The sequence below is a fragment of the Nansenia antarctica genome (genome assembly GCF_963989245.1).
Source record: "Nansenia antarctica genome assembly, chromosome: 6".
NCBI classification, from domain to species: Eukaryota; Metazoa; Chordata; class Actinopteri; order Argentiniformes; family Microstomatidae; genus Nansenia; species Nansenia antarctica.
In genome coordinates this window covers 26,966,503-26,992,563 of record NC_137676.1, presented here as the reverse complement: position 1 = coordinate 26,992,563, position 26,061 = coordinate 26,966,503, and the positions used below count along the sequence as shown (strand labels likewise).

General features: G+C 42.1%; 1 protein-coding gene across 1 annotated transcript in view; it reads left to right on the top strand.

The window, feature by feature from the left end:
• Positions 1–17,845, top strand: part of fer1l4 (fer-1 like family member 4) — a gene marked incomplete at both ends in the record, with an annotated part of 122,058 nt that extends 104,213 nt beyond the window's left edge. The window contains 6 exons of the mRNA XM_080535374.1: positions 11,799–11,884; positions 12,459–12,557; positions 12,790–13,031; positions 13,502–13,803; positions 14,521–14,621; positions 17,665–17,845. Coding sequence (XP_080391500.1) covers positions 11,799–11,884; positions 12,459–12,557; positions 12,790–13,031; positions 13,502–13,803; positions 14,521–14,621; positions 17,665–17,845 — 1,011 coding nt within the window. The remainder of the gene's footprint in view (positions 1–11,798; positions 11,885–12,458; positions 12,558–12,789; positions 13,032–13,501; positions 13,804–14,520; positions 14,622–17,664) is intronic.
• Positions 17,846–26,061: the final 8,216 nt, after the last annotated feature.

Here is a 26,061-nt window from a genome sequence, read left to right as displayed (position 1 = left end):
TACTATACTCTGCTATACTCTGCTAAATTATAATGTACTATACTCTACTATATTATACTGTACTATACTCTGCTATATTATACTGTACTATACTCTGCTATATTATACTGTACTATACTCTACTATATTATACTGTACTATAGTCTACTATATTATACTGTACTATACTCTACTATATTATACTGTACTGTACTCTACTATATTATACTCTACTATATTATACTCTACTATACTCTGCTATATTATATTATACTGTACTATACTCTACTATATTATACTCGACTATATTATACTCTACTATACTGTACTATATTATACTGTACTATACTCTGCTATATTATACTCTACTATATTATACTGTACTATACTATAGTATACTGTACTATACTCTACTATATTATACTGTACTATACTCTGCTATATTATGAGCAAAAATATAAACTGTTACAACCCCATATAGAATCTAGGGGATATGGGGAGTAACAATATGATAAACCATATAGAATCTAGTGGATATAGGGAGTAACAATATGATAAACCGGGAGGACAAAAACCAGAGACGACGGGAGAATATAAATAAAACAAGATTTGTTGTATAAGGATAAAGTAAATAGGTTTCCGTGAAACACTTTAACTGAAAACTACTCTCTAAGTATTAATAAACAGTGTAAAGTAAATTAGATAGCTAGCCAAGTAATGAAGAGTGAAACAATTACCTTAAAGTGATTCAAAACACAAGACTAACAAACACACTCCCTCTGTAAGGGTGTGTTCTCACTAGAATATTTGCTTCACTTGGAATCGGAGTTAAGGATAAAATGTGTTTGCTCTGCGTCGTTTGGAGCGGTGAGAACGCGCATTCGAAGTCGCTCCCGCAGCAAAGAACCAACGGATGCTCCGCTTGAAAAGGGTGGTTTCGCTCCAGTTACAAACGACGCATCCATCGCTTCGCCTTTGGTGAGAACGCTGCTCGAGGCAGTCCATAGGAAAACAACAGCGCACGCGTGTTGATCTGGATAAGAGAGGGACCAACGGGCAATTTAAAACATTTCTGACTAATCAACTACCACGTCTGTTGCTTCGATTTTCGGATGTCTGAAAACGACAGAAAACGCCCGATTATCAGATGGATCTTAACATTTTCCTATAACAAAATCCTGTGGTGTGAGGTGTGTTAAGAGTCAATTCTCTTCAATTGTGCAATCAACTGTCCCGACAACCTGCTCGGAAAATGGGCGTGGCCGGCAATCGTAAATGTCAAATGTGTTCAATACTTACGACCAGAAATCATAGGGTTGCCAGATTGTTTGGTGAAATTAGCGGTTTTAGACTGTGGTTAGGGTGGAAAATGTCATTCCCATCTGGCAACCCTGCTCGCGAGTCCAACTAAACGTGGATGGAATGTAGCCAATCAAGAAGCGAGCTGACTTCTTCTTTTCGTTATTCGGCACTTTATTTGCCCTGTCGCACATGGTTGTCTCGTACAGGTCAGTCAGGGTACTACGTTAGATAATAATAATAATAATAATAATAATAATAATAACTTTATTTGTATAGCGCTTTTCCTGCAAACGTTGCGGCTCAAAGTGCTTTAATCATTATATAATCTTAATTTAATTATTTTGTAATTTAAAGGCAATATTAAAAGGATGGGTTCACGCGAGATTTCTGGCTTGGGAAACGAGACTCTAGAGAGTCTGGAGTCTGTCGTAACGAAAATCTGTATGTCTGTTGGGTGCTGAAATGGGAAAATCGCCGCACACCACACACAATACGATCAAGGCTGTTCAATCCAAGATTTTTATCTTCATGTGTGGGGTCTGTCTCAGATAAGATTTCGGTTAAGATTTTGAAAATCCTTATGTGTGTACCCCGCTTTAGTGAGAACTTCTCCTTTGCCAAGATAATCCATCCACCTGACAGGTGTGGTGTATCAAGATGCTGATTAGACCATTAGCATGGTTATTGCACAGGTGTGCCTTAGGCTGGTCACAATAAAAGGCACCCGTGTTCTTTTGTGAACATAGAAAAAGTCTTAGGCTGTGTTCAAAATGGCATACTAGCATACTGCATTCTACATACTCAATGAGTATATACTGCATACTGCCTACTAAATTCATAATAAGTATGCCAATAAGTATCCCATTACCAGCCGACTGTTCACACTGAAGTAGTACTGCAGCTCAGTATCCCAGAATGCATTTCGCACCGGCCCGCAGCGGGATTTAAAATCAGATTAAACCTCCATGGGCTAAAAGCTGTAATTTTGTTAACATTTATTAAGTTTTAATATGTTCTCAGGTGAGAAATTACCATGTATATTCCTAAAATGTGCCCAGTTTATCAAAATAACCTGTTTATATATCTGATATCTGATGTTTGTTTTACACTTAGTAGTAGTTTACACAACTTTGTAACCTGGGGCCGTATTACAGAAACTTCCTAACTACCTAAGTCCTAAGTTAAGATAGGAAAGTAGAAGATAGGATTTATCTCAATTTGGTATTACAGAAGCAAATCCTAACTTGAGATAGGAAAAGTGTATTACACAAGCTTCCTAACTTCACCAAATCTTAAATAAAGTCACCTAACTTTACGATAACCGTTAGGCTGTCCTAACTGTCAGACATCACACCCAGGTGGTGGAGTAAGCGGTGCAGGTTTCACAGAATTCCGTTGCTATTGTTCAAGGAGTGACAGTTGGTCATTTACATTTCTAACCCATTTTCTAACTTGTGATGACGACTACAGTTTTTAATGTACACAGACATAATATGTATCAAAATGTTTAGGAAGTTTGAATAATAATAATAATAATAATAATAATAATACTGATGTCTTGAAGTTTATTGCCCGTCGTTGTTTCTGATCCATTATAAGATAATTATAAGATAAGATATGATTGTTTACAATATAGGGACGTTACAATAATTTATGTTACAAAGTATAGGCTACCTTACAAAGGAGCTGCGCGAGATGGAAGTACCATTGGTTGCTAGGTAACAGACATAAACGTTGATAACCGACGTTGGATTTAATATTTAGGATGAGATAAGATAGGATGAAGTAAATAAGATAGGATTCCTAAAGTTAGTTAGGATAGGAACATTGACTTAGGAACTGTGATCTGTAATGGCTTTTCGGTCCTAATCCTAATTACCACGGTTACCAAACAGTTAAGATAGGATATGCAATTTAGGAAGTTTCTGTAATACGGCCCCAGGAGACTGAGACTTATCACATCATTAAGAGTATTTATTTAGTTCTTGCAAGAAGGAGCGATTGTCCGGCCAACAAAACAGAGGTCTCAGTACAATGTCTCCACTGGGGCCGTCCCAGTTGATCACATTTATAGGTTTACAACATCAGTGGGCGGTTTGTCCTGGGGCTGACCTAGTAGATTCAACAGTTGGTCAAAGTAGACATAACTGTCCCAGAGAGAGAAGGAACATGACTTCTTCTCCTCCTAAGCCCTCTGCTTATCAGTAGTGGTAAAACCTCTGTGTATCACATGAGAGTATGGTGTCTTCCATTCTAAAACCTTTGTCCATCACATGAGAGTATGGTGTCTATCACATGAGAGTATGGTGTCTTCTATTCTAAACCTCTGTCCATCACATGAGAGTATGGTGTCTATCACATGAGAGTATGGTGTCTTCTATTCTAAACCTCTGTCTATCACATGAGAGTATGGTGTCTTCCATTCTAAAACCTCTGTCCATCACATGAGAGTATGGTGTCTTCCATTCTAAACCTCTGTCTCTCACATGAGAGTATGGTGTCTTCTATTCTAAACCTCTGTCCATCACATGAGAGTATGGTGTCTTCTATTCTAAACCTCTGTCTATCACATGAGAGTATGGTGTCTTCCATTCTTGCCATTCATACAGTCTTAAGTAATCATTGTCACATTGTTATTGTATTAAATATTTTTTTCCCACAGTAGTTAGCTATGTTACGTTAGTTAGATACCTTTACTACTGGGTTCGACAGAAATGTTGGAACATAATAGCTAAACAAGTTGTAAAATGATTTGGGGGCCAATATCTTTAGCTAGCTAAAGTAACTAGCTTACTATATTGTTGTCTTAGCAGTTGGTAAAAGAACAGGATTTAAATAAATATATCTGAGCAATAACATATAGTTCTGCTTGCTACAGCAAGCACAATAAAAACCAACTTGTTCCTTCTGAAGCTACATCTGAAACTACAATACTGGGACCATTCGTGACTGGGTAGCTACAGGCAGTCAAATACTAAGCGAACGTGTGTGTGTGTGTGTGTGTGTGTGTGTGTGTGTGTGTGTGTGTTTAAGACAGAAATAAACTTGGATTTTCTGCATTTCAAGTGGCATCTTTGTAATCATGACGACGTAATGTCTAAAAATGCATTTCACCATGTAAATTCCCCAAATAGTGAAAATACCACCGCTCATCCGTGATCAGACTTAGCTGGGATGCTGCAGCTGAAGAGTATCAAATATGGCGCTTTTCCATTACAGGGCCAAAGCAGGCCAGCCCGCTTCGGCCTGCTTCTTTTCCCCTTTTCCATTGTCGTCCCAGGTCGGCTCGGCTCCCTTCTTTAGCTAGCTTCTTTAGCTAGAGAATATTTCTACCCGGGAATTCCATTCAAATGCCCGCGTCAGTCAGCCTTTTCCGTAGAAATACATCGCTCCGTTATATATATAACGTTACATGTTTTAAGGCTGATCTGTGCATGATAGTGCTGCATTATGTTGATCTATTTATATCGATCTATTCTTGCCAATTCCTTATTACCAGTGGAAAGGGGGAAGGCTAAAACACTTTGAATGGAATAGATAGGACTTTCCATTCAATGAAGCATTGATACTCACTAGAGTTTCTGTAATAGCTTATTAATAAAGATTCGAAAAATTATGCTGACCATCGTATTATCTTAGTTTAATGTCATTTCAATGCATCATAGAACTTTTATTTACAACAACCATAACACAAAAATCGCTATTATGCACCGTCTTTGTCCGTGAATAACACCGGCTGTGGAGGTGGTACAAACACAATACTCCTTTGCTAACTTCACCATCGGTATACGGTCATTTTGAGCCCTTAACCACCGCGCTGACACCCCGAGAAGTTATGCTTTTAACCGTAAACTCGATGAACCGGGAGTTCACCCGCTGCTGCTGTTTCAAAGTCCCGTTGACAGCGGGGGCAGAGAATATTTCTACCCGGGAATTCCATTCAAATGCCCGCGTCAGTCAGCCTTTTCCGTAGAAATACATCGCTCCGTTATATATATAACGTTACATGTTTTAAGGCTGATCTGTGCATGATAGTGCTGCATTATGTTGATCTATTTATATCGATCTATTCTTGCCAATTCCTTATTTCCAGTGGAAAGGGGGAAGACTAAAACACTTTGAATGGAATAGATAGGACTTTCCATTCAATGAAGCATTGAACTGAAATCGGCAGGTAACAGGCACGTAACATCCATATGCTGTATATATACATACATATATTTGACTACCAGCAAGACACCGGAGCACTCTATAAACGCGGAGATTGGAGATTATGTGCAGAACAAAATCCAATAGAAATGATTCAAACATGCAGACAATCAGGCAGTAGCCATCTCGCGCTGTTATGACGCGTAACTCCGCCTACTATCGTCTACTCCTCCTACTAGCTCCGGGTCTGTGTGTATAATGGAAAACCAGAACTGATCAAAAGCGGGCTAAAGTGACCCGACCCGACCTGACACGAACCGGGCTGGGCTGCTGATGGAAAAGCGCCAATAGAGTGCAAAAAAACAGCATCCGCACACTCTGTGCAAAACCCCCCCCCGATGTTTATTGCAAGCTTTCGGTCTCCAAGCAATCGCACCATGTAAACAACAGCTGTATGACGAGTTTGTATCACCCAGTTTGACGAGATTGAAGACTGGGGAAGTTGAGTATGAAAAGTATCCTCACGCCGCATACTCAGAAATGTTACCATCCGGGCATTTCTCGCGTACACAAATTTCACATACTATGCAGTGTGAACGCACTACATACTCAAATCTACGTCATACATAGTATGAATAGTACGCTAGTATGCAGCCTTAGATCTTTGAGTTCAACAAAAGCTAAAATAACGTTGCATTTATATTTTTGTTCAGTGTATATTATACTATATACCGTTATATATACCGGTTCAACTTTCTTTATTTGGTGCACCTGGAAAGGGTCGACTTCACAACATCCCCTTTCCCAGAACTACAGCATACATCTCTTTTGTTGTGTCCATACAATAGGCCTACACTGCACTTGCCTATATGTTATAATAGGATGACCCTAGAGGGCGCTGTTGCGTTACGTGAGACGTACTATGTATATATATATGTAGAAGAAGAAGGTAGTTCCGTGCTGAGTGAAGAAGAGAAATAAAGTACCCTGTTTGTTCCTATACTACTGTGTGATATATGTCCGATACACCCACACAACAAAGTGGCGACGAGAGTAGTAGTGAAGAAGAGGAGATGGCTTTACTTTCCTTGCAACCTCCTGCCGCGTTCCTGGAGTGCCCAGGTGAACCGAAGATAGCATTTGATGCGTGGATAAGGTTGTTTGACAACTACTTGCTAGCTATCGGGGGACAAGACTTTGCCGTCGAGAGGAAGAGAGCCCTGATCATTCACTGCTTAGGAACAGAAGGACAACAAATCTACAGCACCTTGCCACTCGCTACTGATGACTACACTGGAACTGTGAGTGCTTTGAGGAAATACTTCTCTCCGAAAGTGAATGTTGTCGCCGAAAGGTACCGTTTTCGGCAACGAGCACAAGCTGTCGGTGAGTCCACGGATCACTATGTTGCAGCCCTGCGCGAGCTCGTTAAACAATGTGGGTTTGGCGCCATGCAGGATGAACTGCTGCGCGATCAGATTGTAGAGAAGACAAACAATCCGCGCATACGTGAAAGACTGTTAATGGAAGAGACTCTGACATTGGACAGAACTCTGGATGTAGCGAGGCGCACTGAAGCTGCCATAGCTGACGCCAAAGCCATTGCTGACACTAGGGATGTGGCTGCCGTTCACGTGAAAATGAAGGCAGGCAATTTCAAGCCAAACCGCGGCAAGCCTAAAATGGACGGGACTCACACCACCTGCTACCGCTGTGGGTCAGAAAGCCATCTTGCCAATGATAAATCCTGCCCTGCAAAAGAATGCAAATGTAAGACATGTGGAAAAATGGGACATTTTTCTAGAGAATGCAAATCCTCTGCTAAGTCTGTAAATGAAGTGACAGATGATAATGATGAAGTTGTTGTGCCTGAAATTCGTGTTTTATCTGTGAGAAATGGTTATGACATGAATAAGTTGATGTGTGCTACTACTATTACTGCACCTACTGCACAGACTGTTACAATTGAGCTACTTGTTGATACAGGGTCTGGTGTTTCTATACTGCCTGAAAATGTATACAGGGATCATTTTAGTTTGAGTAGGCTAAGTGAACCTAAGGTGCAACTTGTTACCTATTCTAAAGAGAAGTTGGATGTGCTAGGATGTCTTACTGCTGACATTACTTTCCGGGACAAGTGTGCAACTACAGACTTTTACATAGTAAAAACGGGAACTCCTATACTAGGTATGGACCTTGTGACTGCTCTTGAGTTACAGATAAAAGGTGGACAGTTGATAACCGAGACAGCTACTGTCTGCGCAACCCTCCACCAAACCAAAGCATCCGCTACGGCTTGCAAACAGCAAGATGGAACTCCAGCTGCGTTTGGATGTGCAAAAAACTTTGTACATAAGGTCAAGGTAAAGCCAGACGTGAAGCCAGTACAGCAAAAGCTCAGACGCTTACCGCTTTCAGTCCGTGACGCTGTGACAAGTGAACTGAAGAACCTGGAGGAAAATGGAATCATTGAGAGAGTCGATGCATCTGAATGGGTATCCCCAATTGTAGTCACCCAGAAAAAGACTGGTGGCATCCGCATGTGCGTTGATCTAAGGGAACCTAACAAAGCTGTGGTTGTTGATGGCTATCCCTTGCCGTTGATCGAGGACATACTGTCTGAGCTACGTGGATCCATAATTTTCTCTACACTGGATCTTAAATCTGCCTATCACCAACTGAAGCTGCATGAAGAAAGCAGAGGGCTCACCGCTTTCATTACGCACGAAGGCCTGTACAGGTACCGCCGAGTACCTTACGGACTTAGCTCCGCCCCTGCCGCGTTTCAGAAGATGATGTCGACGATTCTCAGTGGCCTCAAGGGTGTGCAATGCTACCTCGATGACGTAATCATCTATGGATCTTCAGAAGCTGTGCACGACGACAATCTCAAGGCTGTGCTGCACAAGATCGACACCGCAGGACTGAAACTCAATGGTGATAAATGCAAGTTCCGTCAAACTACTTTGACCTTTCTTGGCTGTAAGATTGGCCCGGACGGTCTCCTGCCAGATGACTCTCATGTAACTGCAATCCTGAAGGCCCCGCCTCCTACTGATCCTTCTACACTCCGCTCGTTCCTGGGTCTGACAGCCTGGTACAGTAAGTTTGTGCCGAACTACGCTGCTGTTGTGGAGCCCCTGAGAGCCCTACTGCGAAAGAACAGTACATTCCAATGGAACGATGTGGCACAACGACGATTTGACCAAGTCAAACAGCTGATTGTGAACAGCCCTGCATTAGCTCTTTTCGACCCCACCAAACCTACCATTGTGTCCACAGACGCTTCAGACTATGGGCTTGGAGCCGTTTTGACTCAACTAGACAACAAGGGTGAAGAACAGACTGTCGCCTTTGCTTCTCGCAGTCTGTCGGATGCTGAGAGGAAGTACTCGATCGTTGAGAAGGAAGCGCTCGCCTGCGTCTGGTCCGCTGAGAAATGGCGTACATGGCTCTGGGGAAGGAAATTCCGTTTGCGCACTGACCATCAAGCGCTAACAACACTACTGACAACAAAAGGGAACAACCGTGCTGGCCTACGGATCGCCAGGTGGTCTGCTCGCCTGATGGAGTTTCACTATGATGTGGAATACAGAAAAGGATCTCTGAATAATGTTGCTGATTGTCTATCTAGACTCCCACTTCCTGAAACAGATGCTGCATTTGCAGAAAATGTAGAGTCTGTTGCATCCATTATTTCTGCTCTGAGTGCTATTTCCGAGGATGACTTCCAGTCTGCCAGCTGCACCTGTCCAGTGCTCACAAAGCTCTGTGCACAGATTAGGGAGGGCTGGCCCTCAACGAAAAACACCCTTGATCCTGACTTACAACCATACTTCCTGATTCGACATGAGCTTGCAGTCATGGAGGACTGCATCGTCAGAGGTACTCATCGGTTGCTTGTGCCTGAGTCATTGCAGAAGAGACTCATTGACATTGCTCATGAAACCCACCAAGGCATTGTGAGGACGAAACAGCGCCTCAGAGAACTGCATTGGTGGCACAGAATGGACTCTCAAATAGAGACACTCGTGAAGAACTGTACGACCTGCCGACAGAATGATAAAACAACCATTACCCATGATGCTCCACTTCATCCTGTACCTCTACCAGCTGCTGCCTGGGAGAAGGTGTCAGTGGACATCGTAGGTCCATTCGAGATAGCACCTGCTATATGCCATAACATTGGTGGACTACTATAGCAAATGGCCTGAAGTAGCCTTCGCTCCCCGCACCGACACCGCTACGGTCATCCAGTTCCTCACCACTATCTTCTCTCGAGAGGGGAATCCAAAGGAGCTGGTCAGTGATAATGGACCTCAGTTTGTCTCCGCTGAGTTTGCCGACTTTCTAAAGAAGAGGGAGATTACACACCTGAAATCAGCAGTCTACTATCCAAGAGCTAACGGAGAAGTTGAAAGATTTAACCGTGTCATAAAAGACTGCCTACAGACCGCATCGATCCAAGGAGAACCGTGGAAACCGTTTCTGAGAACATTCCTGATGGACTAGAGAGCAACGCCTCATTCTACCACTGGAGTATCCCCTTCAGAACTGCTTCACGGACGACGAATGAGAACAAAGCTTGTGATAAAAGACATGCCTGTACCCTCCATGGATGAACATGCTGTGCGTGAAAGAGTGAAACAAAAACAAGTCAAATCCAAACAATACACAGATGCTCACCGCCATGCCAAAGCAACAGACTTCCAGCCTGGTGACCAAGTACGGGTTAGGAAGCCATGGAAAGTAAAGAAAGGAGAACTGAAGTTCACCAGACCAAAGACTGTTGTGACCAGGAGAAGCTCAAACAGTTACCTGCTGGATGATGGAAGAGTCTGGAACGCCTCACGCTTATCTGCACTGCCAGAGTTGACCCCAGGTACTGACTCCGACAATGCACTGGACTGTACTGAGCAAGGGACTGACAAACCGCCGGACTCTGACACAGGTACCCAACTCAGACCTACCAGAAGTAGAAATCCACCTAGTTGGACTAGGGACTTTGTCATGTCTAAGTGAGTGAAAAGATATGCTGAATCTGTGGAAGTTTAATTGTTATTTTGGGTTACATACATTATGCAGAGTGTAGTATGTGAATGTTCTATGTTATGTTGAATACTCATGTTAGAGTACCAGAAGTATCCTTTGTTGTAAAGGGGAAGATGTTGTGTCCATACAATAGGCCTACACTGCACTTGCCTATATGTTATAATAGGATGACCCTAGAGGGCGCTGTTGCGTTACGTGAGACGTACTATGTATATATATGTAGAAGAAGAAGGTAGTTCCGTGCTGAGTGAAGAAGAGAAATAAAGTACCCTGTTTGTTCCTATACTACTGTGTGATATATGTGTGGTGGCCTGGGAAAACCCGTCGGATGTCGCTGGCGTTAGTTTGTGGCAAACAGCAAAAATAGATGGAAATGTCCTATTTCGGCGATTTTGATATTATGTGGTATTCTAGTACTTTGAACTCCATACTACATTATGGTGAATAAACATTTTAAGAAAACAAAAGAGAAAGTACTTATTTGTATGTTTTTGTGGTGGGTAGTTTGCTAGCGAAACAACGTCACGTTGAACGTGTCTCATTCTCAGTTAAGCAACGCACGCACACATGAGCGAAAGGAGAGACGATACTTCCACCTGTGTTATTGCCAGTTTACTGATGCTCACAATAAGCATAAAGTAATACAATCTTAACTAGAAGACACACAAATGGATCTGTCCCTCGCATACCGACGAGGCGAGCAGACTAACACCGCATCACAAGCAGACAAACGAGACCGGCCGATCTGCATAGGCTCCTCCCCCGACCCGGAGGAGAAAGGAGTCGGGGGCAGCATGGGGGCAGCATTTCTCACCTTTCACTTTTTTTGACATGATACATTAAAATGCTCATAACTTTTTAAAATAAAGGGCTATCTCAGTCATTCAACCAGTTATGAATAGCTGAGAACTTCTAATTTATGGAAATATAAAAAAATGAAAATGTCAAAATGCCACCATGTGAAGGGTTTTCCCAGGCCACCGATATGTCCGATACACCCACACAACATCTTTATGTTTCACCTCTTAAAAAAAGCACATGTCTTATTTGTCTGTAAGGACTCAGTCCATAGTATAGAACATATTCCCAAAGGGGAGTGATTCATATTTGTGTGAAGAAAATCTTAGTCTAAGTAAGTTGCATACGGTATCTGGTTATAACGATGAAAAGATATTACAGAAAGATATACTTCAGTAAAGCCTAAACTGGTTGATATATAACACCAGACACACACAGTGATATCGGGGGAACAGATGTTCAGGAAGGACTTTTGCACATTGATGATCCCTTCCCTGTGTGCGTCTGTGGTGTGGCAGGGCTACGCTCACATGTGGATCGACGTGTTTCCTGTGGACGTGCCGGCTCCGCCTCCTGTCAACATCAAGCCGCGGCTGCCGATCAGGTACATTTGTGACAGGGTCTCTGGTGATCAGGTACATTTGTGACAGGGTCTCTGGTGGAAAAGTCCCCAAGTAGGCCGATGATATTAAAAGGTATTTAGAAACATCTGATAAAAAAAAATATATATAAGGTATTTAGTGATCCCAAAACTGTTATTTGTTATATTGAGTGGGCTCTTCAACTTTCGAAATATAAAGAAAAAAACCACACTTTTTATTTCAAAATGTTTTTGAAGACGTTTTTGGTAATTTGCTCGACTTGAGAATTGCTGGCATGCGGACCTTTTCACCAGGCCGTGTCTCAGTAGCCTTATCTGACAGCTAAGGGCACTGAGCCATTCCAACTACCACTGAAGCCATTATCTCTGCTTTCTAAACTCTTGCATATACTGATCCTTTTATTTATTTTGTGTGTCACATCACAACTTTTGTTCTATCGTGTGTTTTATCATCTAATGTGTTGTGAGCCTCTGTGAAATGCAAATGTTTCAACTCAAATAAACATCTACAGTATGCAGACTGGCCTCTATAAAGGACTTGGTATACATGATTAAGAGGTCCTGTTTCTCTCTCAAGCTATGAACTGCGAGTGATCGTGTGGAACACGGATGACGTGGTGCTGGATGATGTTAACCCCTTCACTGGAACACCATCCTCTGACATCTATATCAAAGGGTCAGTAGAACTAACACACACACACACACACACACACACAAACACACACACACATGTATATTCATTTAACATCATCGATGTGGTGGCTGGGGGCTGCCTACTAACATGTGTGTGTGTGTGTGTGTGTGTGTGTGTGTATATGTGTGTGTGTGTGTGTGTGTGTGTGTGTGTGTGTGTGTGCGTGTGTGTGTGTGTGTGTGTGTGCGTGCATGCACGCATGTTCACTCTCCAGCTGGATCAAAGGCTTAGAAGGAGACAAGCAGGAGACTGACGTCCACTTCAACTCCTTGACCGGAGAGGGGAACTTCAACTGGCGCTTTGTGTTCAGGTTTGACTACCTCCCCACAGAGAAAGAGATCACCTACAAGAAGAAGGAGTCCTTGTTTTCCCTGGAGGAGTCTGAGTTCCGCCAGCCTGCAGTCCTGGCGTTGCAGGTCTGGGACTATGACCGTATCGCCTCCAACGACTTCCTGGGTGAGATAGGTCACGATAGCTGAATTGCAAATTGTCCCCTGAACCCCTCTTATTTGCCACCTAGATGAGTAGATCTCTCTCTCCAGCACCAAAATGACCAGCAAAATGACCAAAATGACCAGCTGCAGTTAGTGCAAAATGCATCTGCATGAGTGTTACCCAGAGAAACCAGGAGAAACTGTAATCCACGGTAAAGAGATGTTTAAATAAGCTACTGCTTGCCACTCTCCACAAACAAAACAACCATGAGAGTGACTTATTAACTCAAAGACTTGGTTTGATGTTAATCAAGGGTTATTACGCCACAAATGTTATACTTTTGGAGTTTTTTTCTTGTGTTCCAGTGTAGTTTGAGAGTGTTTAACTGTCCTAGTCTCAGGGTGCTCTCTGGTTGTTTTGTGTCTCTGACTCTAGACTCTAAGTTGAAGTCTAAACAGTCTCCTGTTGGCCCACCTTTGTCTCTCTCCCAGGCTGCATCGAGCTTCGTCTCAACGACATGGTCCGTGCAGCCAAGTCCTCTGGCCAATGCAGCGTCCAGATGGCTAAGGAGAGGGCCGGCCCGCGCTTCTCTATCTTCCGCAGCAAGAGGATGAAGGGATGGTGGCCCCTCATCAAGCTCAAGAGCCAGGAAGACATCGAGAGGGAGGAGAGGGAGGCCGAGGATGAGAAGAAGAACAAGAAGAAAAGAAAAAAGAAAAAGAGCAAACGCAGCCAGATGAAGCCAGAGGACCTTCAGTTTGTGGACAGCAGTGGGAACACGTTTCTCCTCATGGTATCAGTCAGTCAATCAGTCAATCAGTCAGTCAATCAGTCAGTCAATCAGTTAGTCAATCAGTCAGTCAATCAGTCAGTCAATCAGTCAGTCAATCAGTCAATCAGTCAATCAGTCAGTCAATCAGTCAGTCAATCAGTCAGTCAGTCAATCAATCAATCAATCAGTCAATCGATCAATCACTCAATCAGTCTGAGTCAGTCTGTCAAATGCATTTGTCTTGTGTTTGGCTAGTTGTTGTTCTAAATCATTTAGGTTCTGGGGTGAGTTTCCCTCCCAAAAATCTGAATACTACAATATTTTGTCCACATGTATGGCTTTAGGAAGCTTTAAAAAACTCACTCCCGATAAGCTTTAAAAGAAACTCGCCGCTGATAGTTCTGATAGATTAGGTGAGTATCTTATTATACCCAATCTCTTATCTAGTAAAGATGTCTCTAGAAGTGTAGGTCTTACCTAGTAAAGATGTCTCTTGAAGTGTAGGTCTTACCTAGTAAAGATGTCTCTAGAAGTGTAGGTCTTACCTAGTAAAGATGTCTCTTGAAGTGTAGGTCGGGGCGAGTTTAAAGTAGATGATAGAGTTAGAGCAGAGGGGTTAGTAGTAGATGTCATAAGAACATGACTTTCTATTTGTTGCTGTCTCTCCGATACTCATTTGCACAGGACTGGTAGATCCATGGTTGTCTCCTTCTCCTCTGTCTGTCTTGCTGTCTGCAGGGCAAAGTGGAGGCAGAGTTTCAGCTGGTGACTGTGGAGGAGGCAGAGAAGAGTCCCGTGGGGAAAGCCCGCAAGGAGCCTGAGCCGCTGGACAAACCCGAGTAAGAGTCAAAGAGGCCTTCCATAGAGGCATTATAACCTGTATATATACTGTATAGAGGCTGTGACCTTATAACATGTTACAGAGGCTTTATAACCTATTATAGAGGCTTTATAATCTGTTATAGAGGCATTATAACCTGTTATAGAGGCTTTATAACCTGTTACTTTTATATAACCTGTTATAGAGGCATTATAACCTGTTACTCTATAGAGGCTATGACCTTATAACCTGTTATAGAGGCATTATAACCTGTATATATACTGTATAGAGGCTATGACCTTATAACCTATTATATAGGCTTTATAACCTGTTATAGGGGCTTTATAACCTGTTATAGAGGCTTTATAACCTGTTATATAGGCGTTATAACATGTTATAGAGGCTTTATAATCTGTTATAGAGGCTTAAATAACCTGTTATAAAGGAGCCCGAGCTGTTGGAGAAAGCCAAGTAAGACACAGAATGTCCTCTCCATTCATTCTCATGGTCCAAGTGATCACTGCACTTACAGCATTCTTCAGACAGTACTCACACATTTTAAGACACTGAGTACTAGCACTCAACATATTCCCTCACTTCAGAATCAGAATAGCTTTTGCTAATGTACACAGAGTAAAATTCTTAGCAGCAATAGCAGCAGAATATAAGGTAAGGTAATAAATACAAAAAGGTAATAAAGTAAGTAAGGTAATAAATACAAAAATAAAAGTAGAATAAGGTCAACATAGGGCACTAAAAACTAGAGCTCCCAGCACCTCATACTCACATTCTCCACCAAATCACTTATCAATCAACCAATCAATCAATTATTATCAGAAATTGTTTTCTTTAAGTACTATTCAGAAAATACAGATATGGGGGGTTGTCATCTGTTTTGATATGGGATCTTTCCCACTTAAGATTGTGTTCCACAGTACAATTTAACTTAAAAATGTAACTTTAAAATAACAATATTGACCTCATTATAATCTAAAAGTATGAAATGAATAGTGTCAAGTAATACTGTAGGTATATCAATTGATGGTATTTTTGCTGGAGAAATGCATTGGAGTGGTGTGTAATAGTTTATGGCTAAAATCTATCAAACATCATTTTAAAACTGTTTTGTTTTGTCTCCTGACACTGGATACATTTAGGAACACATTTTAGATTTTTTTTGTATAAAGATCACATATCAGGGGCCTCATTTATAGAAAGTACTTTGGATCAAATTTGATCTTACCCGCGTTGTACGTAGAAAACCACGTCAAACGTAGTGATTTATACAATTTCAACGTGAGTCAATTTGACCGTGGAAACGATCGTAGCTCTACGTCGGGTATTGACCTTGCGTACGCACATTACCTACTGGTTATGCAGAGTTATTACAGGCATGTGAGCCGCACTGCCTACTGTAATTCATGCAAGTGGCTCGTAATAAAATTAACAATGTTGTTATGAGCCGAGAAAATTAGTTTAATTCAAGATTTAAAGGGAACTGATGTTTATGATTGTATTTCAGTCTTTCTTTATATCCCTCCGGAGCTGTCTATCTCCCCTTCAACATGCCTAGTGCGTTCCACAACGGACCTTGCCCGGCCATGCGCTAAATTATACTGGATTTTCTCCGGTGTCTGGGAGTTCGCAGCCATGTTTTCAATGTCACCTGATAAGAATAAGACCATTATATTATTACAGTATAAGCAGCACTTGAGTTGAGGGGGGAGAGAGGGGATGGCATCCCCCCTGAAATAAAAACAGTCAAAATCGTCCCCCTTCTAAAACGTCCATCCCCTCTTTCCATACTTTATGTCATTTTATCAATGAACGTGGTATTACTGCTATTTCAAGGTGTGAGGGGGCACGCACACATGCAATGACATTTTTACCAAGTTACTGACACTGAAGTCACTGACGCTGAGGGGATGCTAAAATTGTCCTCATATGATAAAATCCACCACCTCCCCTGATTTTCTTTTACAACTTGAGTACTGACTATAAGCATTTGCCTGGTTAGTTGTCATGATCAAACGTTACAAATGCAACTTACCGAGAAGTCACCCTTCTCTGCCCTCTCCCGCTTCCAGACGAACGCCTACCCTATATTATAGCACTTGGCTTAATTCAGCCGCTATAATTGAGCCGCTATCATAGGGCGTTAATACAAACCTCATTCACCTGCGTTCATTTGACCTGCGTTGGTATTTATAGAAGGAAGCACGTACGCAATTTTAAACAAGCGCAGCCCGTTTTATAAATGATGCTTACGTCCGTTTAGAAAAATGTGCTTACGTGAAAGTCAAAGATGACGTTCAAGTACTTTTTTTATAAATGAGGCCCCAGATGTTCTTCTTTTATGTTGTGTACAGGTTTTATTAGCTTGGACAATTCATAAAAAATTTAAAACGTATAAGATTTGATTCCATGTGGTATTAATTCTGAAATGGTGTGAACTACCATTATTGTACGTAAATAGACTCAATTCAACTTCTTTGTAGGTGCAACAGTTCAACAAATGTTCTGTTTTATTTCTACATAATTCGAAATGTGTTGTGTTTTGTAGATCAGTGGAGAAAATTCCAGATTTGATGTAAAGCATTTCCATAAAAGTTTAGAAATGTACCAGGAATATTCCCTGCATTTGCAACTCTAATCCTGAGTATTGAATACTCAATATTCTTCGTTCTGAATGATGAGAGACAGTCTGCACTCTACTTTATTCTGATTTACCTGCGTCACCAAAAATGTGATGGCTTTGGCGCAGGACATAGAGCCGGTGTCTAATGATCACAGGGTCGGCAGGTCGGCGGTTCGAACCCCGGCTGGCCACATGTCGAAGTGTCCTTGGGCAAGACACTGAACCCCAAATTGCTCCCAATGAGAGGGCTGGTGCCTTGCATGGCAGCTTGTCACCATTGGTGTGTGAATGTGTGTGTGAATGTGAGGCCGTTGTAAAGAGCCTTGGAATAAGGCGCTATATAAGTCAGTCCATTGACCATTTACCGTTTACACAGCGGCCTCAGCTGATCCCTCACACTCTTCCTCCTTCTCCCCCTCTCCAGTCGACCCAAAACATCCTTCAGCTGGTTCGTGAACCCCATGAAGACTTTCATCTTCTTCATCTGGAAGAAGTACAAGTGGTACATCATTGCTCTTCTCATCCTGGCGGTTCTGACCCTGTTCCTGGTCTTGGTCATCTATACCCTCCCCGGACAGATCAGCCAGCTCATCGTCAAGGGATGATATCATCACAACAGACACCCATTTGGATGAGTGTTTGTCATTGGGTCATTTGTCACAATCTGTAGTTTAAGCACATGTAAAAAAACAGAAAAATGATTTCGCCTACAGGTAGCCCTTTTCATTGGGCTGTGTCACATATTACAACCTGCAGTACATGGCCTCCTTGATGACCAGCGCCTGCTGTGGCCAATAAGACCAGTCTCAGATGGCATGTCAACCAGAAGCACAACATTCAATGAAACGGCTGAAATACATTCATTCATTGTACATTTAAAGATCAGTTAATAACTCCTCATCAGTCCGTTGATATGATAATATAATTACTTTTATGATAATATAATTACTTTTTGTTGTTGCATACAGGCCTCATAGATATGCTAATGAGAAGCATGCAAAGAACTGTCGACCATAAACTAAACATGAGTGCTTATTTAAGGGAATTAATTTGGGCATTATATTAATCTGTCCCATTACTTTTGGTGCCCTGAAATAGGGGGACTATGTACTATAAAAGCTGTTTTTCTAAATGGTAATGTGTACACAAATACCATCAAATAAAAGCAGAGAATCTATACTTTAACCTCAGTAATTGTTTGATTTCAAATCCAAATATTTGGAGTATAGAGCCAAAAGAACAAATGCTTCACTGTCTAGTTACACAAGTCACTGTAGTCTGTTGACCAACATGTATTGGTTACTGAGGGATTACATTCTCATCTTTTGCATTTCTGTGATCACTATTTATGCACACTATTTGGTTATGTTATTAACTCTTTGACCGCCAAACCCGGAAAATTCCGTGTTTTATGATAGAACGCTTGGCCGCCAATAACGGAATATTCCGGGTTTCAGAGTTATCACTGCCAGACGCTAGGGGGCTCTGTTATGCATCGTTTGACCATGTCCATCCTTCACCAAGCCAACAGGAATTTTCAGGAAAACTGCGCAGCTGTTTTCCAGTGCGTAATAAACGGGATTATCAAATCACAGTCGTGCCACTTTTTCCCCAAAGATGCCGCGGCCTAAAAGCTATTCAGCAGCTGAAATAGCTAAATTTGTCATGTCCAAACTGTGGGACTCAGACCGAGAGGTTTTTGATGAGGCAGATTGTTACGCACAGAGACCTTGCACACCGGTCCGTTGCGTTTTTTTACGTTGCGAACTTTTTTTGAAGAGGACAAGCGCGTCTTCAACCTCCGCCTGTCAAGAGCACGCCGCATCTCAGAAAATGCATTCGGCATTCTGACCCAGCGCTTCAAGGGTTTACAAAAGGCCAATGGAGGTGATGCAAGTTGCGCCACATTTTCTTCACTTCCCCTGCTTTATACAGTAAAACAAGACAGCTTATTGCTAAATGGCATTCATACCTAACTAGCTAGCTACCCAGAACACAATCACTAGTCTACGAATGAATGAATGAATGAATCTTTTATTTCGAACATGATTTAAAAATAAAAAAATAAAAACGAAAAACTAATAATGACCACTAGTCTAATCTTTCGTAATCAATACATACCATTCCCGATTCCAGTCTGCTCTCCAATACTCTGCCATATTCTGTCTTTGTACTCTGAATCTTTGTAATCACGACTCTGTTTTTCATAAAGAGCTTTGTGCTCTGACACAAGTAGGATTAGCTTCTCGGAGGCCATCACTTTCTCTTATTTTAGCTATCTCTTTCTCTTATCTAGTCTCACTTTACTTTACCTCAGTGTCTCTCACTGTTTACCTCAGTGTACATTCGTACGGTGGCCAGAGTTGGCCAGAGTAAAGGTCTTTGCACACCAATGCGTGCGTTTACACATGCGTATTTTTTAATCCGTCATCCGAAAAAAACGTTACGCACAGAGACCTTGCACACCGGTCCGTTGCGGAGTCCGTTGCGTTTTTTACGTTGCGTTACTCTCCTCTCCTCTCCTAACCCTTTCGCAATACGCAACATGGAGTCTTCAAGCAGTGAGGATGATTTTGTGCTCCTCTCACTTCTTGAAAATAGGAAAAGGAAAAGGAAATATTGGATCCACCCCATCCTCAGAACTCGTCGGCAGCAAGGGGAGTTTCACCTGCTAATAAATGCCCAAATGAATGTTATTGTTTAGTGATGCTGCCCAAATGAATGTTATTGTTTAGTGATGTACCGGTACGCTTTCGTGGTATTATATTGTGTGAATTATCATCTGTATGTTGTTTTCTTTCACTCGACTAACCGCCGAGATAATACTTGAGACATGTACTTCTGTAAACATTAATCCAACTGTCCTGCAGTTCTAATTTGACGATGTGTCCCAGCCTATACCATGGCGGAGTGGTCAATAACAACTCTCAAAAGGCTTTTGACGGACGCGAAAAACGCAGAAAATCGAACCTGTTGCGTTTTTTTTTTTTGACGGACGAATGTTACGGATTGGTGTGCAAGCGTGGTTGACACAACATGAGTTCTAATTTATTTTTTTAACGGACGTAAAAAACGCATTGGTGTGCAAGGGCCTTAAGTCCTTAAAGGCCTTTGCACACCAATGCGTGCGTTTACGCCTGCGTATTTTTAATCCGTCATCCGAAAAAAACCGTTACGCACAGAGACCTTGCACACCGGTCCGTTGCGGAGTCCGTTGCGTTTTTTTACGTTGCGAACTTTCAGGGTCTGTTGACACGCCTACTCTCCTCTCCTCTCCTAACCCTTTCGCAATACGCAACATGGAGTCTTCAAGCAGTGAGGATGATTTTGTGCTCCTCTCACTTCTTGAAAATAGGAAAAAGAAAAGTAAATATTGGATCCACCCCATCCTCAGAACTCGTCGGCAGCAAGGGGAGTTCTACCCAGAACACAATCACTAGTCTACGAATGAATGAATGAATGAATGAATGAATCTTTTATTTCGAACATGATTTAAAAATAAAACCGAAAAACTAATAATGACCACTAGTCTAATCTTTCGTAATCAATACATACCATTCCCGATTCCAGTCTGCTCTCCAATACTCTGTCATATTCTGTCTTTATATTCTGAATCTTTGTAATCATGGCTCTTTTTTTCATAAAGAGCTTTGTGCTCTGACACAAGTAGGATTAGCTTCTCGGAGGCCATCACTTTCTCTTATTTTATCACTTTACTTTACCTCAGTGGTGTCTCTCACTATTTACCTCAGAGATGTCTCTCACTGTTTACCTCAGTGTACATTCGTACGTGGCCAGAGTTGGCCAGAGTTTAAAAAAAAACTACTCTCAAAACGCTTTTGACGGACGCGAAAAACGCAGAAAATCGAACCTGTTGCGTTTTTTTTTTTGACGGACGAAAATTACGGATTGGTGTGCAAGCGTGGTTGACACAACATGAGTTCTAATTTATTTTTTTAACGGACGTAAAAAACGCACGTAAAAAACGCATTGGTGTGCAAGGGCCTTTAGTGACTTTGAGCCGAGGACAGTGTGACGCGAAAGACGGAGACGCAGGGGAACGGCGGTGTAGAAGATGATGGACAAGGTAAGACAATTCACTGAATAAAGAGTACAGCAATGTGCAATATTTTCATACAATAACGTTGGGTCAACGTTATAAACGTTATCCCTCTGGAGTCGGCAAGACCGGAGGCGGTTTTGAAAAAAAAAAGTGAGTCTTTTATATGGAGGGTGGATCATGCCACATTGAAATGCAATACACACATCGGAATGCAATACACACATCGGAATGCAATACACGTGTAACACTAAATCCAATGCAAAAATACGGCATATTTGTGCCAAAATAAAATCAATGTGTATTACATTTGAGCGCAGCGTATTACATTTGGTCATGAGTGTATTCCATTGAGCATGTGTATTACATTTGGTCACGAGTGTATTCCATTGAGCATGTGTATTACATTTGAGTGCAGCGTATTACATTTGGTCATGAGTGTATTCCATTCGAGTGTCGGTGTACTCATTTGCATTGCTTTTCGATATCCGGTGTAATTTGCATTGTATTGCATTCGAGTGTTGGGTACTAATTTGAATTGCTTTTCGATATCCGATGTAATTTGCATTGTATTGCATTCCGATGTAGGTACCATATTTTCCTTCCGGTTCCGGCCATAGGTTCTGCCCTTTCCGGCCATAGGATTCGCGATGCCAACGATGACGATGAAGACCCGTTAGTAGATCTGAAACTGCTGTGTGTGTGTGTGTGTGTGTGTTTTGCGCGCCTGCGCGTGTGACCAATGTGTCACAGTTACATGTGAGGCTACATTGTCTATCAATTTTACCAGGGAACGTTATGCGCCTGTTGCACAAAACCAGCCACCACGAGTTCCTCCTTTAAAAAGGCAGAAGGGACACGGCTGTCCTTTCTGCCACTCAGGCAGAAAAAATTGTGGGTGTAAGGTGAGGAATTCTCTCTTTAAAACCAAACAGATAAAATAATGTATTGTGCAACGTACTATGCACAGTTTTTTGTATATGTAAGCTATACATTGCCAAACTCGTAAGCCCCTCAAGCCCCCTTCTATTCATCAGCTTCTATTTATTATTGTAGTTGTTATAGTAATATTCTTGCAGTTCTATTTCAAGTATTCAAAAATATGTGTGATATTGTTACAAATGGCAAATAGGTGTCAGATATGACAAAAAGCATGTTTTGTGCTTATTCATAAAAAACTATTGTGGATGATAAATGAAACTTGTTCTCATCTCACTCCATTTTCCAGGTGGACCAGGGAAGACCCTTTTATTTGAAGGGGAGGAAAATCATTTTGTGCCATCCACTTCCAAAGTCCTGCTTGACAGTGGGCTTTTTGTGGTTGTGGGCAGAATGATTGGCCATTCTTTTATCCACGGGGGTCCCAGGTTGACTGGACTGAGCCAGGCACTGTTTGACAACACTCAGCTGTCCTGTCTGGACTGCCCAGACATGGACATACGGGAAATGGTTGAGATTGTGAGTTCCATGTTTATTAAAAGATTTTCCCTCCATATCCTTGCTTATCATTTGCATTTGACGACAATGCTGTAATGGTGAACAACATTAATGTACTTCGGGATAAGTGCCTGCTAGTAATTGAAATCAAGGGTCAACTGATTGTGTAACAACATGATAATATTTACATGTAACCTTTTAACAGGATTCGTGCTGCTTTGTTTGTTTTGTAATTCACAGCTTGATGGCCAGAGAAACCTCAGGGAGGACGAACAGCAAACCCTGCATGACCTGTGCCTGAACTGGGACCTGCCCCAACTCACTTCTGACAATAGGAAATGGCTGGCTGAGAAGATTCTCATCCATGCAGTAGGTTTCAGTATTTGCTGTTGAATCAATTGCCCTTTGGAGATTGCTGTTGTAATCAGGTTAGGCTCATGCCTTAACCAAGGCATTGGCCATAGCTGAGGAAGGGGCTGAAGGAGTGTCAGGTCCTTCACCTTTTAAAGGAAAGACCGGAGGCAGTGGAGGTTCTTCTTCCAAGATCGTCAAGCGTAAATGTGGTCCCAGAGGTATTAAAATTCATTCAAGGCATCAAATGGATCAGTGTGTAAGTTTTAGTGACCATCTAGTGGTAATATTGAAGTTGCAACCAACTGATTATTTGGCAAAAATTTAATATAATATTCATAAGTATGTTTTAATTAAATTAAATCATAATTACACACTGATCAAATATGAATGGTCAATTATTTATCCAAACAAAATTAGTACTACACAATACAGTGCATACTGGCAACTCACTTACAAATACAGTGAGCACTCGATGCCTCACACCAGTCAATACCTGGCCTTGTCACTCCTTGCATGTCCAAGAGTACAGTATACTCACTATGTCCCATGTTATGGAAGTGTACATGACAGTTTTAACTGGTCCTATAATCCAAATATTTTGAGTAAAATTGTCTTATTTTCATAGATGATTCTAGGGCGAATTGTGTGGCCAACAGCAGAGAGCGAAGACTCGGACGACGACTACTCCACCAATATCTCGCTACTTGAATGCCGGTGTCGTGTGACAGGGTTCTTGAGGGAATATATTGAGAAAGGTAAGTAATCGATTTGTATTGCTATTTATTCTAGACCGTTGTGTACGTGAATGTTCTGTTGTCTGACTTGCAGGTAAATTGAAATGTCCAATTGTATTCAACAGAACATTTGTGACACATGCCAATGAAAAGGGCTACCTGTAGGCGAAATCATTTTTCTGTTTTTACATGTGCTTAAACTACAGATTGTAAGCTTTCAAATGATGCATCATACATTGAAATTGGAAACAAATTGAAGACAACATGAGTATTTGAAAGTTGCTACACCTGAAATCACTAAGCAGAGAAAATGCCTTTCAAAGATGTTGTTTTTTCCTCACCGTCACACAGCCAGGTAATGGGCGGTAACAATGTCTGGTTAACCCCACCCCCAACCACTCAGCTGTCAATTCAGGGAATGTAGTTAAATTGTACAGCACTGTGGATGTCCAGTTGTCAAATAGTCAGTTTGTTAAACGCGTGTGACTTATTGTGAGTGAAGTGTCTTTTTTTCTGCAGCCACATCAGAAGAACTGAACCAGCTTTTGAAATTCTGGGTAGGGTGGAGTGTTCTGCCAGAAGTACTTCATGTTGAAGTCCAGATGCCCACTTCAGCCACATGCTCAGAACTGTTAAAGCTACCTGGTCGCTACACATCCTTCCAGGATTTTTCAAATGATCTTGTGGCTTCTGTGTCCACAACTGACACTGGATTTGGACTTCTCTAGTCACTCCGCCTGTCTGACCCCCAGCCTGTCTGCCGACCACTCCACCTGCTTGACCCCCTGCCTGTCTGCCGACCACTCCGCCTGCCTGACCCCCAGCCTGTCTGCCGACCACTCCGCCTGCTTGACCCCCTGCCTGTCTGCCGACCACTCCGCCTGCCTGACCCCAGCCTGTCTGCCGACCACTCCGCCTGCCTGACCCCCTGCCTGTCTGACTAGCTGCCTGCCTGACCCCTGCCTGTTCTACCTACCTCCAGCCTGCTTCCCCTGACACCCCAACCCTTACAATAAATCACTATTATTGTTGTACTACCTGTTCTCCGTTGTCTGCTTCTGGGTTACGCCCTCTGGTCCTGACAGGTCTGAATACACTTACGAATGTACTGTATGTAATATTAACTGTATTAGTGTATACTACTTTCATTTAGATGTGGCATTAGTGATTACTGTTTAGTTTCACATTGCCACTGTGTAGATGTTAATAGAACTGTCTGTAACATTGCCACTGTTTAGATTCAAATGGCAGCTTGCCCTGATGTACCCTCATGTATGCTGTCCAAATGCGCTCACATGCACAACGATGTTTACTGCTTGAAGGATTAACGAGGGGGCACAGAAACCACAGTACTTTTCTGACCAAGTAGTGTGTATAAATTAACTATCTGACCAGACAGGCCATTTCAGGACAATGGTAGGGACAGGGGAGGTGGTTAGGGGTAGGGGAGGCTGTATGCATATCAGGGGGGTGGCAGGGTTAGGGAAGATGGGTAGGGGTAGGGGAGGTTGTATGCATGTCCAGGGGGGGGCGGGGGTGGCCGGGATGGGGGAGATGGCATATGGTAAGAAGAGGGGTGTGGCCATAGTAATTAATACATCTCTACCATTCTCTGAAGAGAAAGTGATAAAAGATAATAGGAGAAGATATGTAATGGTTGACCCTATTACATTAACCATAGCTAAAGGTAATGAATCTTTTTTTCATTTCATACCTATTAGTTTACTCTAACGAATTAAAATGATTAACAAGCATAATGGCACAGAGAATGCAGAGATGTGTAGAAATGTCTACCTTGTCATGATTACAAAGATACCACTTGAACACACACACTGTGACACATTGGTCACACGCGCGGGCGCGCGAAACACACACACACACACAACACACAGTTTCAGATCTACTAACGGGTCTTCGTCGTCATCGTTGGCATCGCGAATCATAGCGAATCATAGCGCTACCTATGGCCGGAAAGGGCAGAACCTATGGCCGGAACCGGAAAGAAAATATGGTACCTACATCGGAATGCAATACAATGCAAATTACATCGGATATCGAAAAGCAATTCAAATTAGTACCCAACACTCGAATGCAATACAATGCAAATTACACCGGATATCGAAAAGCAATGCAAATGAGTACACCGACACTCGAATGGAATACACTCATGACCAAATGTAATACGCTGCGCTCAAATGTAATACACATGCTCAATGGAATACACTCGTGACCAAAT